Below are 16419 nucleotides of genomic sequence, written 5' to 3' on the forward strand. Positions count from 1 at the left end.
GACCCTGTACAGGGTTTCTGAGGCTGTAAATCTTCACGGGAGCAGAAAACCTCACCTTTCTCCCTTGGAACAGCTGGTAGTTTCGAATTGCTGACCTTGAGATTGGCAGCCTGACTCATAACCACTACACTACCATCAAGATTACTCCCTTGGAAACCCTACACGACAGGTCTACCCTATCCCATAGGATCACTGTGAGTCAGAATTGACACCATGCAATGAGTTTTGTTGTTTATTTTTATTATTTTCTTTATAATCTCTAAAAAAGAGTCCCTGGTTGAGGGGGTGAGGGTGGGGCACAAGCAGTTAAATCCTTGACTACGAACCAAAAGGTTGGTGGTTCAAACCCACCCAGAGGTGCCAGGTAAGAAAGGTGACCTACTTCCAAAAGATCACAGCCTTTGGAATGCTATAAAGCAATTCTACTCTGAAACACATTGGGTCACCTTGAGTTGGAATCAACTCCACAGCAACCAGATGGTTTGTGTGTGTGTGTGTGTGTCCTTAACCTCTGAAAAAGACATTGTGCTTAGTACAGTGGAAGGGCCAGTAAAAGCGAGGAAAACAAACCCTCAATGACCTGGATGAACAATGGATTCAAACATGGCAGCACTTGGATTGGGCAAGACTTCATTCATTCTGTAACGCACAAGCTTGTCATGAGTTGGGACTGTTTTTCCGTTTCTGTTATTCATATGGTTACCATGAGTCAGAGCCGATATAACGGCAATGAGCAACAACAACCTCTGAATTCTCCCCTTTCATATGACTTTCCACTTAATTTATGCACTTATGTGTTCTTTGATCCTGGGATTTCTTTCTTAATAGCAAAGAGGTTTATGAAAACAAAAATAAATTACTTTTTCAAGTGACTTTGAGAAGCCCCTTTTTGGATAATTATCTATCCGACTTCAAACAACTTATTTTAAATTTTTGTTTTTCAAAGGACTGGGCAGAAAACCCGAAGACCTCTCTGCTGAGCAACATCGACTTGCTATAAAGTAAGTTAAGGTTAATAATATATTTGAAGATCCTTCCTTATCAGTGTCTAGAGTTTGTTCTCGTTGTTTACATCTGCATAATAATAATTCCATCATATGGATGTGTTATGGTGTTGGTGTAGAATATTAAAAATACCATGCACTGCCGGAAGTAAAAATAAACCTGTCTTGGGACAAGTACAACCAGAATGCATCTTAGAAGCAGGATGGTGAGACTTTGTCGCCTGTACTTTGCGTACGTTATTAGGAGGGACCAGTCTGTGGAGAAGGACATCATGCTGGGTAAAGTAGAGAGTCAGTAAAAAAGAGGAAGACCCTTAAGGCAACTGATTGACAGACTGTTTGTAATAGTAGCTTCAAGCATAGCATTGGTTGTGGGGCTGGCATAGGACCAGAGAATGTTTTCTTGTATTGTACATTGAGCTGTTGTGAGTTGGAACCAATTCAATGGCACCTAACAACCACACTGGTGGTGGTTGTGTGCCGTGGAGTCCGTTCTAACTCATAGCGACCCTGTTCAGGGTTTCCAAGGCTGTAAATCTTTACGGGAGCACAATGCCTCATCTTTTTCCCACAGAACAGCTAGTAGTTTCAAACTGCTGACCTTGCGGTTCCCAGCCTGGTTCGTAACCACTATACTACCAGAGCTCCTTAACAACCACATTACAGATGTAATATTTTCATTTAACTAATCTGCTATGGATAGACAACTGGGTACTCTACTATTCTGGTGTACTGTGAGACGCTGTGAGTTTATGTGCTGGACTGCAAGGTTGGTTTGAATCGCAAGGTCGGTGGTTCAAGCTCACCAGGTGCTACTTGGAAACTCTATACAAGGTCACTATGAGCGGAAACCAACTCAAAGGCACTTAACAACAACAACACCATCATTCTTGAGCTTTTACCAATAGTAAGCACACAGGTCCTTTTAAATGTGTTTAGGTAGAGCTGTAGGATCAGTTCCCAGAAGTGGGATTGCTACGTTGAAGAGTAAATGGATCTGTAATTTTATTGGTTCTGTAAGATACTCCTTCACTGGGGTGGTTATATCTATTCCAGGATTTTTTTATTCGATTCTCAAATTTAATATGAGACTCAAATAAAATACCAAGCCATGGTATTTTCAGTAACCTCATATGCATGCAAAAGTTGGACAGTGAATAAGGAAGACCGCAGAAGAATTGATGCTTTTGAGTTGTGGTGTTGGAGGAGAATATTGAAAGTGCCATGGACTGCCAAAAGAACCAATAGATCTGTTTTGGAAGAAGTGCAGCCAGAGTGCTCCTTGGAGGCCAAGATGACCAAACTTCGTCTCTCATACTTTGGACATATTGTCAGGGGGGACCAGTCACTGGAGAAGGATATCATGTTTAGTAAGGTGGAGGGTAAGAGAAAAAGAGGAAGACCCCCAACGAGATGGACTGGCCAAGTGGCAGCATCAGTGGACTCAAGTGTGGCAACAGTAGTGAGGTTGGCCCAGGATCGGGCAGTGTTTCGTTCTGTTATGCATAAGGTTGGTATGGGTCATTATCTACTCAATGGCACCTAACAACATATTTAAATTTGAGATACGTGTCTAGTGATAATCAAGAAACAGTTATCTGTACACATCAGTGTGTTATTAAATGCCAGCTGGTAGGAAGTAGAACTAGAAGAGAAATGAGAGCTTGGGAAGGGAAGGAGAGCTGAAAGGTGGGCTTTGGGTAGCCCGGATATTTATTGTCAGGCATGTGCAGTAGCACACTGCAAGGAGTGGTGTAGATGTGGCAAAGGGTTGGTTCCTACTGGAGGCCAGAAGGTGAGGTAAGTGAGGAGACTGAGTGCTTTGTTAAGGAATTGGCATTTAGGAATGAAAGCAGTAGAGAGCCATCGGATGATTCTAATCAATAAAGTTCTTTGCTATGCATTATATTACTATTATATAAGTCCCTGGGTGGTGCTAACACATACACTCAGCTGCTAGCCAAAAGACTGGAGTTTTAAGTCCACCCAGAGGCATCACAGAAGAAAGGCCTGGTGATCTACTTCTGAAAATAAGTCCGCCACTGAAAACCCTGTGGAGCTTAGTTCAACTCTGGCACGAATGGAATCACCATGTCAACGTGATACAACTTTTTGGTTTGGTTTTTAAAGGGGTTATAAATAGAACATGGCATCATTTCAATGACATGTTAAAGAGGGTCATTTAACAAGACTTTCCCCCACATTTCTATTCTGCTTGAAGAACAAATCTGTTAAAATGCTATTAAAAAACACTGCATGGAACTGTTTCTACAGAATATTCTTTCTCTAAGCCTATTGTTGAGGTCCTCCTGCCCGGTAGACATGAGACTATTAACAGTAGTCTGTAGTAGTTTTGTATGATCTTCGGTATGACACTGTAGGATAAGCCCTGGACTACAAAGTTGGTTTGAACTGCAAGGTCGATAGTTCAAACCCACCAGCCACTCCTTGGAAACCAAGTACAGGGTTGCTGTGAGTCAGAACCGACTCAATGGCACTGAACAACAGTGGAAACTGGGTCCACCCATTATTTGTTTTGCACTAATTGTGACTCTCTGAAAGAAATTTTCCCACGTCAGAGTATCTTCAGAGTAACATTAGGTCAGGTTTGTATTTTGCCTTGTGTTGTTGTTGTTGTTATTGTTGTTAGGTGCCATCGAGTCAGTGCCAACTCATAGTGACCTTATGCACAGCAGAACGAAACACTGCCCAATCCTGGGCCAACCTCACTATTGTTGCCACGCTTGAGCCCATTGATGCTGCCACTTGGCCAATCCATCTCATTGGGGGGTCTTCTTCTTTTTCTCTGACTCTCCACTTTACCAAACATGATATCCTTCTCCAGCGACTGCTCCCTCCTGAAAATATGTCTGAAGTATGAGAGACAAAGTTTGGCCATCTTGGCCTCCAAGGAGCACTCTGGCTGCACTTCTTCCAACACTGATCTGTTGGTTCTATGGGCAGCCCATGGCACTTTCAATATTCTCCTCTAACACCATAACTCAAAAGCATCAGTTCTTCTATGATCTTCCTTATTCACTGTCCAACTTTCACATGCATATGAGGTTATTGAAAATACCATGACTTTGGTCAGGCGCACCTTAGTCCTCAAGCTGACATCTTTGCTCTTCAACACTTTAAAAAGGTCTTGTGTAGCAGGTTTACCTAATGCAATACATGTTTTGATTTCTTGACTGCTGCTTCCGTGAGTGTTGATAGTTGATCCAAGAAGAATGAAGTCCTTGGCAACTTCAATCTTTTCTCCATCGATAAGAATGTTGTTTATTGGTCCAGTGATGAGGACTTTTGTTTTCTTGACATTGAGATGTAATCCATATGGAAGGCTGTGCTCTTTGATCTTCATCAGTAAATATTTTAAATCCTCTTCACTTTCAGCAAGCAGGGTTGTATCATCTGCATATCGCAAGTTGTTAATAAGTCTTCCTCCAATCCTGATGCCACGTTTTTCTTCTAAAACCCAGCTTCTCAGATGATTTGCTCAGCATACAGGTTGAATAAGTATGATGAAAGAATAAAACCCTGTCGTACACCTTTCTTAATTTTGAACCATCCGCTGTTCCCATGTTCTGTTCGAACAACTGCCTCTTGGTCTGTGTACAGATTCCTCATGAGCACAATTAAGTGTTCCAGAATACTCATACTTCGCAATGTTATCCGTAGCTTGTCATGATCCACACAATCGAAGGCCTTTGTGTAGTCAATAAAGCACATGTAAACATCTTTCTGATATTCTCTGCTTTCAGCCAAGATCCATTGGAAATCAGCAATGATAGCCCTTGTTCTATGGCCTCTTCTGAATCCAGCCTGAACCTCTGGAAGTTCTCTGTCAATGTATGATTGTAGACATTTCTGTATTAGCTTTAGCAAAACTTTACTTGCATGTGATATCAAAGAGCTTGTCTGATGATTTCTGCAGTTCATTGGGTCACTTCTCTTTGGAATGGGCATAAATATGGATCTCTTCCAATCAGTCGGCCAGATAGTTGTCTTCCAAATTTCTTGGCAGAGATGAATGAGTGCCTCCTGTGCCACCTCACTTTCTTGAAAGATTTCAATTTTTATTCCATCAATTCCTGGTGCCTTGTTCTTTGACAATTTCTTCAGTTCACCTTGGACTTCCTCCTTCAGTATAATTTGCTTTTGATCATATGCTACCTGTTGAAACAGTTGAACATCAACCATTTCCGTTTGGTACTGTGACTCTGTGTATTCCTTACATCTTCTTTTGATGCTTTCTGCATCATTCGATTATTTGCCCAGAGAATCTTTCTATAATGAAAGCCAAGGCTTTAATTTTTTCTTCAATTCCCCCAGCTTGAGAAATGCTGAGAGTATTCTTCCTTTTTGGTTTTCTCTCCTACACAGACAAGGTGAGTGAGGAGAGAGCATTTCCCAGCCAGAGTTGCCTTTGCTGGAGACCCCGACCTCAGTGTTTGCTGGTGTGGTCTGCTAACACCTTCTGTGGACCACCCACCTCATTAACTTTCCTTTCAACACAGATATTAAAGAAACCAATACTAACGGGCTGGAAAAGATCATATCCTATATAGTAATTCACAAAGATAACATCAGTGTCTTACTTATCTAGTGGTGTTGTGACAGAGTATCCACAAATGAGTGGCTTTAAGAAACCGAAAATTATTTTCTCACAGTTTAGGAGGCTGGAAGGTACCAGTTCTAGAGGAAGGCTTTCTCTCTCTTTTGGTTCTCGTGTGTCTCATCAGCTTCGGTTCTGTGGGTCCCTGTGGCTTGGCAGCTCTCTTTCTCCATCTCTGCTTGATTACTTAGTCTGTTCTTTCATGTCTCAAAAGAGGTTGATTTAAGACACACCCTGTACTAATAGTACCATAACAAAAAATATAACCATAGCAAAACAAAGACACCTCATTCCTATATGGGGTTATCATCACAAATATAAAAACTCTGTTCCATCACATCAATTCTGACTCATAGCAACTGAACAGAACAGAGTAGAACTGCTCCGTAGAGTTTCCAAGGCTGTAAATCTTTAGGGAAGCAGACAGCCACTGCTTTTTCCTGTGGATCATCTGGTGAGTTGCCACCACTCACTTTTCGGTTAGCAGCTGTTTTTGGTTACTGCACCAACCGAGGTTCTACTACATGTATCAGCCCACTGTCATTGAGCCAGTTCCAACTACAGGTATGAAATCCACCTACTACTGTCAAATTGATTCTGACTCATTCTGACTGCAGTTAGCAGTCTAGTGCTTATGCTACATTGCAACCAGAGCTACAGGTATGGGGTTAGAATTCCAACACATGTTTTTGAGGGACACAATTAACAAACCAGTATTTACAATTTGTCTATTGGCAAATACTGAAGAGAAATCAAGTGGGGAAGAATCTTCAACTTTTTAATTTTGTTTATTTCCACAGAGTGAAGCCCTCTCTTTTGGAGTACTTAAGCTACCTTCTCAATTTCATGAGTGTCATAGCTGGCCCTTGCAACAATTTCAAGGATTATATTGCATTCATTGAAGGGAGACATACTCACAGGAAGTTGTTGGGAGTGAACTGGAAGCAAAAAGCGTTCCACAGCCTGCCCGATCCTTCTCCCACTGTAAGTTTTCTGTGCCACATAGCTACCCAGAGGTCCAGAGAATATATATATTTACGATTTATTGTTCTTTAGGTGAAAGTTTATACAGCACGTTAGTTTCCCAGTCAGTAATGTAAACACAAAATGTTTTGTGACATTGGTTACAATTTCTACAATGCAGTGTGTGTGAGCAGTCTCCCCGTTTCCACAAGGGGTTCCCCATTTCTATTCATCCAGTTGCCTTACTCCTCTACTTTCTCATCTTTGCTTCTGGGCAAATGTTGGCCTTTTGGTCTTATGTATTTGATTGTTCTAAGGAGCTCATTCCTCATGGGTGTTACTGTTTATTAGGACTGTCTGATAAGTATTGGACTACCAATGGCAAGGTTGGCAGTTCAAACCCACCTTGGAAACCCTATACAGGGTTTCTATGAGTTGGAACTGACTCGATGGCGCTTGACAGCAACAACAACATTTGGTTGAGAGGTGGCCTCTGGGAGTAGAAGGTTCCAAGTTCAAAGGTTGTCTTAGGACAATAGTCTTGGGGATTTCTTCAGTCTCTGCCAGACCAGTAAGTCTTAGGAATTTGATTTTGTTGTACATTTTTCACCCACTCTAACCAGGATGTTCTATTGTGTTCCTGGTCAGAGCTGTGAGGTGTGTTAACACCATCTACTTCTTCTGATCTCAGGCTGGAGGAGGCTGTGGTTCATGGGGGCCATTAGCCCTTTGGACTAATTGCTTCTCTCTGTGTTTGGTTTCCATCACTCTCATTTGCTCTGCATGGCAATAGACCAAGCTGTAGTTGGATCTTAGATGGTTGCTCACAAACAAGCTTTTAAGACCCCAAGTGCTGCTTACTCACCAAGCTAGGATGTAGAATATTATCTTAATGAATTGTATTTTGTCAATTGATCTAGATGTTCCCCAAGAGTATCAATAGCAATCAGTCCTGCAAGGTGTTTGATTATATCTGGAAAGATTCCATAACTCTGCCCCCTAATTCTCTAGTATATATTTAAATATACATGCAGCACATACAAATACATCTGTAGAAATATTTACGGCTATATTTCTTTGTTGTTGTCAAGTGATGTCCAGTTGGTTCTGACTCATAACAATCCTGAGGGACATGCTATTGGTATCCACATATTCCAGATAAAGGTAATCCCTACTTATTTATTATATTTCTGTTGAAAGTCTGGAAACATAAGCAGACACAGAAACTGGGTGAACTCATTCGATCCGGAGGAATTTAAGAAGCCAGCACATCTTCTACTTCAGAGCAGACGACATCTAGGCCATCTGAGAAGGCGTTCTAAAACTTTCCACTATCTGCTCACATACAGTAGCAAGTGTTGGATCACTCCTTGTGCAGAATCCTGTATAGCTAAGTCTCTGTTCTCCTTGCTGGCAACTCAAGCCCATTCCTTGACTCTCCTGGCTACAGATATGGATTGTTGTTGTGAAGTGCCGATGAGTTGGTTCCGACCTATAGCGACCCTGTGTAGATTTTCCAAGGAGTGGCTGGTGGGTTTGAACCGTCGACCTTGAGGGCGATGGTTATTTCTTCCTGTTGGGAAATTGTTGTTGCAGTCAAGTTGTCTCCAGTTCATGGCAACCCCATGTTGCCTGGTCTGGTGCCATCTTCATGATTGTTAGTATGTTTCAGTTCTTCTCATTCAGGGTTCCCCTCACCCTTGCTAACACTCCACTTTACCAAACTTCATGTCTGATGGGAAATTGTCACCCTGTAATGTTATCGAAAGGAGCTCTGGTAGCGTAGTGGTTACGAATCAGGCTGTGAACTGCAAGGTCAGCAGTTCGAAACTACCAGCTGTTGCGGGAGAAAGATGAGACTTTCTGCTCCCGGAAAGATTTACAGCCTCAGAAACCCTGTACAGGGTCGCTATGAGTAGGAGCTGACTCCACAGCACATAACAACAACAGCAAATGTTATCCAAAGTCCTGGTGTGGTGCTATGGGTTAATGTGCTGTACTGCAAAGTCAGTGTTGAACTACAAGGTTGGTGGTTCAAACTCACCAGCCACTCCTCGGAAACACTGTGCAGGGTCGTTATGAGTTAGAACCGATTCGACAGAACTGAACAACAACAATGTCTAACCAGGAGCCCTGGTGTGGTGTTGTACGATAGCCACTGGGCTGCTAGCTGCAAGGTTGGTAGTTCAAACCCACAAGCCATTCTTGAAACCCCTATACAGGGTTGCTGTGCATTGGAAATGTTATCCATTTCTCTTATGTTTTGTTAATAAAATAACTTACTCTGGATTATGGATAGAATTTGCTAGTGAAGGTTTTCTCCCATTCTGAAGGCATTCAGAGAACTATGTATTCTGCATCTAAATAAAGCATGTGTTCCCATCAGTAGAATGGTACCAGGAGAGGAATTGCCTATTGCAACTCTTTTTAGGAAACAATGTCAAAGAAGCATTTGAAACATTGTTCTTAACATGCCCTTGCTGAAATTGTTTTCCTCATCTGCAAGTATTTTTCCCATTTCCAGGGAGCTGTGATCCATAAGCTGTGCATCACCGTGATGTCTCTCCTTCTATTTCTGACGCTCACGAAGAACTTCCCTGTTACATGCCTTGTTGATGACTGGTTTGTCCATAAAGCAAACTTTCTAACTCGACTCTTCTATTTGTATGTCGTCATGCAAGCTTCAAAGCCCAAGTATTACTTTGCATGGACATTAGGTAAGTTTGATGGGGTAGCTGCAAACAAACTGAAGGAAAAATGATGCTCTTGAATGGCTTAGCCAGAACATCTTAGATCACCTAATCAAACCAGGAAATCCAATACATAATAGAATCAGTGGGGCCCAGTGTCATTTTTTATTTTCTAATACAATACTTTTCTCTTCTCATCTACCATGAACTCAATTATCTGATATGGAAATGAACAATCCCGGCCATTGTCTAAACCCAATGTTATCACAGATGTCTAAACTTTACAGCTTCTACTCTTCCAATTCGGCCAGCTAGTGCAGTGGAAAGTTAGGGGAAAATTCCAGAACAATTTGGCTTTCTTATCACTCGTTGTGTAAATAATATAGGATACACACTGAATTAATTTTATCAACACACATACTACTTTAAGGTTACATTTCTTTGAGACACTAACTTTTGAGTAAACTTTGAGAAAGAACTGATTTTTTTTTGGGGGGTGGGGAAGGTGAAAAGTTCAACTTCACTAAGTTTTTAATCGCAGTTTTTCTTGTTGGGTAACTTGGTGAATACTAAGTGTTTTTTTTTTTCTTTCCAACAATTTTTGGCTGGAGAAGTTAAAGGTTTGTGAATATGAGTAATAAACTCTTCTAATTTTTTTTTACCAAGAATGGTAAAGGATTCTGGTAAGGTGCTGTGTCTATATCTACTTTGCATTTGGATTCCTTTCAGGAATGGGCGTCTAATGGCTTAGTCTAAATGACCTCGTGCATGATGTCAAAGGGCAGTAGCTTGGTATATTAAGTCAAATAGATTATTCAGTATGGTCCGTGGTGTTTAGACCATATTCCACGAATGAAGGTATGATTGAATTCTTCTCTGAGTTCATGCTCCAAATTTAAGACCCCAATTAAAATTTGCTGCTACCCAATTTTTTTGTTTTTTTCTGGTTTGAAAACTATAATTGTTGTTGTTGTTGTTAAGTACCATGCAGTCGATTCCAACTCATAGTGAGGCATTAATTGTATATTTAGTAGCATTAATTATATATTTAGAAATTTAGCATGTGGGGTGCAAAAGCCATTGTCAAACATAATGACTAAACGTGGTGTTGGTAGTGGTGTGCTGTGGAGTCAGTTCCAACCCATAGCGACCCTGTACAGGGTTTCTGAGCCTGTAACTCTTTACAGGAGCAGAAAGCCTCGTCTTTCTCCTGCGGAACAGCTGGTAGTTTCAATCTGCTGACCCTGAGGTTAGCAGCCCGATTCGTAACCACTATGTTACCAGAGTTCCTAATGACTAAACGTGAGCGTTGTATAATCAAGAGAGGACCCAGGTGTCCTCAAAGCCCCTAACAAGGACTTCAATAGGGGCTGCACGGAATCGTCATAGTGATAAAAGATACCACTTGCCTGTTCTGCAATTCCTTTAGCAGCTACCAAATTTTTTAAGGACCAAAATATTTGTGGACAAATTTAGTCCGTTGTACTATTTTTGTACCACTTTGTCACTTATCTGATTTAAGAGCTTTTCTAAGATTTGCAATGTGAGAAATCACATTCAGTTTAATATTAGGAGTTTTTGTTGGATATCAGGCTCTGTGCTATTTAGAATTGAAAGTAAATAAAACCTCACCTCTATTACACTTGGTGGGAACACAAACATGTACACCAACCAAGGTGGAATTTTCAGGAAGAATTATCTAATTGGTAGGAAGACAGAGGGAAGGGTGAATGTGGACTGGTCATTGGAGAAGACTTCAAAGGTCTCCTTTTATCTTACTCCTATTTGTGAAGTGCTTTAATATTTTTAATTGATGATTTTTTTAGTAGGAAGGAATTATACCTATTGTGGCTAGACTTCTGCTTGGAACACTAGACATATCTTTCCCTGTGAAATAGCGCTTTTGTTTTTCTCTAACGTGTGTGTGTGTGTGTGTGTCTGTATTTATGAGTAGAGAGACTATCTCACTCCGTTTTACTACCTTCTACTTCTTCACTTCAAAGTTGGCAGTTCAAGCCAATGAGTCGTTCCTTGGAAACCCTCTACAGGGTCCCTATGAGTCGGAACCGACTTGACGGCACTTAACAACAATTTCTTCACTTGCTGTCCTTTTCTCTCCCCTCTCCCTACAATTTCTGCCCCCAGCCTGTATCCCAGGGCTTAAGGAGCCACATTTCACAGTGGGATAAGTGTTGGGCTGTCAACTGAAAGGTTGCTAGTTCGAACCCACCAGCCGCTGCAAGGGAGACAGATGAGGCATTTTGTTTTCATAAAGATTGACACTCATGGTAACCCAACTGGAGGTGGGGGGGGGAGGGGGGGGGTAGTCTACTGTGTCGTATAGGGTCATTGTGAGTATGACTGGATTTTAGTGGCTTAAGGGCTGACTTCCAGACTAAATCCACCCCTGTTCCAGGAGGAAAGAAATGCCATGCTCTGGCCACAGAGGGAAAGTCTGGCACATGCTGATGGGGATCAGGGTGAGGAGAGGGTTATCAATTCATGAAATCATTCTGCCCTTTGGGAGTATCTCACACGGATGGAATTTGGTTGTAACCCATTCTGTGGACTTTGTCTGGATTCCCTTCTCTTTCTTTTCTTTTCCTCCCTTTACCTTTTTTTTTTTTTTTTTATCCCCCTGTAGTTTCAGTAGAAACTTCATTAGTTTGTCTGACCTCAATTTGAGGTTGGTTACAGTTTAGATTGCATGGGCTGGTCTGAAATTAACCTTTGCATTATTCATGAATAAAGACTCAATGAATAATATAGTAGGGACGCTTCAAATTGCTTAGCCAACTAATTGTTTCATCCAGTTTTTTAAAATACCATTTACATATCATTGATGTACTAATTATACGTGATTATAAATTTAATCCTTAAAGCAAGCTTCTTGATGAATCTCAGCTGAGCTGTCCTCTGCTAGCCTCCTTCAAGTAATTGTTTATATTGAAATAATAAAAGTATTTTCTATGGACTTAGTGTACAATTCTGATTGTTTCCCTGCCACTAATGAGTACTGATTGGTGTCCCTGGGTGGTACAAACAGCTAAACGCTTGGCTGATAACTGAAAGTTGGTGGTTTGAATCCACCCAGATGCATGTCAGAAGAAAGGGCTGGTGATGGTCTCCATTATGTCAGAAGAAATGCCTGGTGATCTACTTAGGAAAGCTCAGCCACTGAAAATGCTGTAGGGAACCCACGGAACTGTTGCACTAAAATAATCTTTAAACCTTTAATATCGCCGAAGTCATCTAAAAACCTAACAGTAGTGTAGCTTAACTAGTAACGAATGCTTGCATTATGCTCTTTTAAGATGTGTTGGCGCTGTGGGTTAATGCATCAGACTGCAAAGCTGTTTGAACTACAAGGTTGGTGGTTCAAGCTCACCAGCTGCTCCTTGGAAACCCTATATAGGGTCGCTATGGGTCAGAACTGACTCAAAGGCACTTAACAACAACAACATATAGGATCGCATTGACAACAGCAACTCAAAAGATTCGAGAGGCATGGTGGTGGTGTGCTGTGGAGTTGTTTCCAACTGAGAGACTCTGTGTAGGATTTCTAAGGGTACAGATCTTCACAGGAACAGAAAGCCTCGTCTTACTCCTGCAGAACGGCTGGTATTTAGAACTTCTGATCTTGAGGTTAGCAGCTACCCGAGCTCCTTTAAAATCTCATGAGTGGCCATCAAAATCTCAGCTAAAAGTCTCTCCATGCATGGAAGAAAGAAGAGTGATGAAAATTGAAGATGCTTGCAATCAATTAGTCCAATTGACTAAAGGAACCTGTGAACATCAGTCTCCATAACTCTGAGACCAGAAGAACTAGGTGTAGCCTGGCTACTACTACTAACTGCTCCAAAAATGACCACATGGATACAGTGGGAGACAGTGTGGAATAAAACTCAAATTTATTAAAAAGACAAAAAAAAAAAAAAAAAAAAAAAAAAAAAAAAAAAGACCAGTCTTTCTGGACAGTTAGAGACTGGAGGAACCTCTAGAGTATAACCATTGGTTACCATTGAGGTTGGGAGCAGAACACACTATCATGTTCCTATTTTCAGCCAAGCAGTAGATAGGTATATAAAGGGAACACTGCCAGTAATATATACTTAATATAGAACAGTCTATCATTCAAGATCAGAAGGGCAACATTGACCTCAGGACAAAGTTCAGAGGGTTGGGAAGTTTGGTGGAACGGAAATAAGAACCACAGAGAGGAAGTGGATCACTACCTGGAGGGGATTGCAGTCACTGAGATGAAACATACTTTACGATTTCCTGAATGTAAAACTGATGATCTGCTTTGTAACTCTTTACCCAGTTAACGATAAGAAGGTTAAAAAAATTTTTTAAATATATGAAAAAATTACAGCCTAGAAAAAAATCCCCCAAAAAACAATTAATGGTGTGACATATTTATAAATAAATATCGTATGATGCCTTACTATAAAATATGTCTATTTTTAAACTGTCTGTATAAACATTTAATCACTTTGTAATTCAATGAAGCCTCACTTAGTTATCAATTGCTTGAACTATCTTGCAAACAGAAAAAAAAAAAAAAAAAAGATTCGAGATTGGGGGCCAGTGAGGTCATGTGACTAGAGGACGAACAAGTCAGAAAAGGAGGATGAGAATGGTGGTACACTTTGAAGAATGTCATCAGTGACACTGAATTCTCCATGTAGAAACTTGAATTGGGATATGGTGTGCATTTTTATTGTGTATATTCTGAAAACAGATTATTTTTAAAAAGAAAAGAAAACCCTGTGGAGCATAGTTGTGCTCTGGCACACATGGGCTTGCCAGGAGTCTAAGCAACTCAATGGGATCTGGTTAATTAGAACTAATTCGTGAGAGCCAGTTTTAGCCCAGTCTTTGTTCTTTAGATTACACACTCCAGGATAAGGGTTTCTAAATTGATTGATTTGTACAAATAATAGATTAGAGCCAGGCACAGTACAAGTAAAGCCAATTTTGGATGGATAAACTTAGAACCTGTAACTGCTCTGAGACAAAAGTAAATCTTGGTTAAAGCACACAGAGCACACTCTGGGGAGCAATGAGTTTTGACCTGGTCTACATGCAGAAATTCTGAGAGTGCAGAATCTCCTGTTGTTAGCCTGGCACCATTTCAAAGAGACCCTTACTCACCCAAGTTGTGGAATCAAGGTTCAGATTCATATTCTGGCTCTCTTTACCACTTGTGTAACATCTCTAAACCTCAGTCCTCTTAACAACAGGCTAGGGGTCATGATCATAGTTGTTGTTCAGACTCATAGCAATCCTGTATAGGGTTTCTGAGGAGCGGCTGATGAGCTTGAACCGCCGACCTTGCGGTTCAAACCAACCTTGCAGTCCAGCGCATTAACCTGCAGCGCCACACCAGGACTCCTATAGTCATAGGAATAGGTAACATTTCTTTAGTGTTGGCCTGAGCCAGGCAATGTGTTATGTGCTGGGAGTTGGCCCCCAACTCATGACAACCTCGTGTACAATGGGAGAACATGCTGCTGGGTCTTGTGTCATCCCATGGTCAGTTACAGATCAGACCTTTGTGATCCATAGGCTGGTTTTCAGAACCATAACATCACACAAACCTCCACCATCAAACAGGTAGTAGCCCCGCATTAGCTCCTATGCACATGACACAGACTTCATTTTACTTAGTCTTTTCAACAGCCCTTCTATAATAGGTGCCATTGCTATTATACTCAGGGTTTCTGGATGTTAATCACTCTTCCCAGCTTACAACAGCATTCCATTCCGACAACTCTGTCTAAAGTCGGTTCTGATGTTAAGTCAAATACTTTTTAAAGTTTTCATTACTATTGACTTTTATTATTTATATCTTTATAAGTCCTATCTTTATTTGTCTTTGGGAGTTGTAAACATTACATATAAACTTGTGGGCATGATGACACCAGCAGATTTTGTTCTGCAACATTGTTTACAGTACCTGTTACTAATGAGAAGATGCAACAAAATTTGCTGATGTCATCATGCACAAAAAATCCAAAAGCGGACTGTTGTTAAGTGTGGTTCGTTCGTTATAACTCGAATACATTGTAAGCTGGGGAGTACCTGTAGTATAGGACCCTGGAAGATCTGCCTTTTGTAGTCCACCCTTACCATTTTAGCATTAAGTATATGAAAATTAAATGATTTGTGGATTAAATGATGAATACCTGTAGGGTTTTATCACAGAATCCAGGAAAGATATTAAACACTAGAGGGGGAAAGGTAATGATTATTATTCTTTTTCTTCAGACCTAACAAGATGTCTGTGCTATACAGGAGGGCTTCAATTGTTCATGGAAAAAATGAAATGAAAGGATAATGGAATTTTCCCACAAACTTTAAAAATTCTCCTTGTATGTAATAGTAACAGAAATGGAAAGGATTTAGAAATAGTTACCCACACGTTGCTATGAATCTGATTCTGCTTCCTGACAACAACCCCGTATGTGTCAGAATAGAACTGTACTCCATAAGATAGTCAATGTTGATTTTTTTCAAGTAGATTGCCAAGCCTTTCTTTGGAGACATCTCTGCGTAGACTTGCACCAATCAACCTTTCCAGTAGCAGGCAGATGTGGGTCACAGCCATGATCAAGTCCAACCTTGGTTTGGGTTGTAAATAGACCTCAAACGTTTTGCTTCTCCTCGTTTAGTTTATTTATTTTTTGTCACTCACAAATTTGCCCCCATATATTTAAAACCATTCATTTCTTACTGGCATGTCCTCACTTTTTCTTTTTTTCTTCTCTACTAAGTGAATATTGAGTTAGCTTGGGTGATAGCTACATCAGGATTCCATATTTTTTACTCTCTCTTCTGAAAGAAAGGAGATCATTATACAGTGAAGCCAAATATTAGACACTAAAAACCCAACCAATCTTATTAGCCCAAACTCATTAACCACCATTTCCTTACCATGTTACCAGGGTTCCTTCTACCACAGGACAAGCACTGCTAAATGATCAACCATGTCAAATGTAAATTAGAAGAGAGAGCAGCTGAGGACTCTAGACTCATGGAAAGAGAAAGGCTGTGTGCTGGTGGCCAGGAGGCAGGCTTAACAGAATGTGCTCTTTGGTTCTTTAAATGATTATCTATTCTTGAGTGTTTTTATGCACAT

At 40.7% G+C, this 16419-nt stretch overlaps 1 protein-coding gene across 1 annotated transcript in view; it reads left to right on the plus strand.

The window, feature by feature from the left end:
* MBOAT1 (membrane bound O-acyltransferase domain containing 1) overlaps positions 1 to 16419 on the plus strand; it is a 159868-nt gene that overhangs the window by 112093 nt on the left and 31356 nt on the right. Inside the window, exons 6-8 of the mRNA XM_006860789.1 lie at positions 947 to 1001; positions 6423 to 6606; positions 9110 to 9302. Of these exons, the coding sequence (XP_006860851.1) occupies positions 947 to 1001; positions 6423 to 6606; positions 9110 to 9302 (432 nt within the window). The remainder of the gene's footprint in view (positions 1 to 946; positions 1002 to 6422; positions 6607 to 9109; positions 9303 to 16419) is intronic.

This window comes from Chrysochloris asiatica, unplaced genomic scaffold, assembly GCF_000296735.1.
Source record: "Chrysochloris asiatica unplaced genomic scaffold, ChrAsi1.0 scaffold00040, whole genome shotgun sequence".
Classification (NCBI taxonomy): Eukaryota; Metazoa; Chordata; class Mammalia; order Afrosoricida; family Chrysochloridae; genus Chrysochloris; species Chrysochloris asiatica.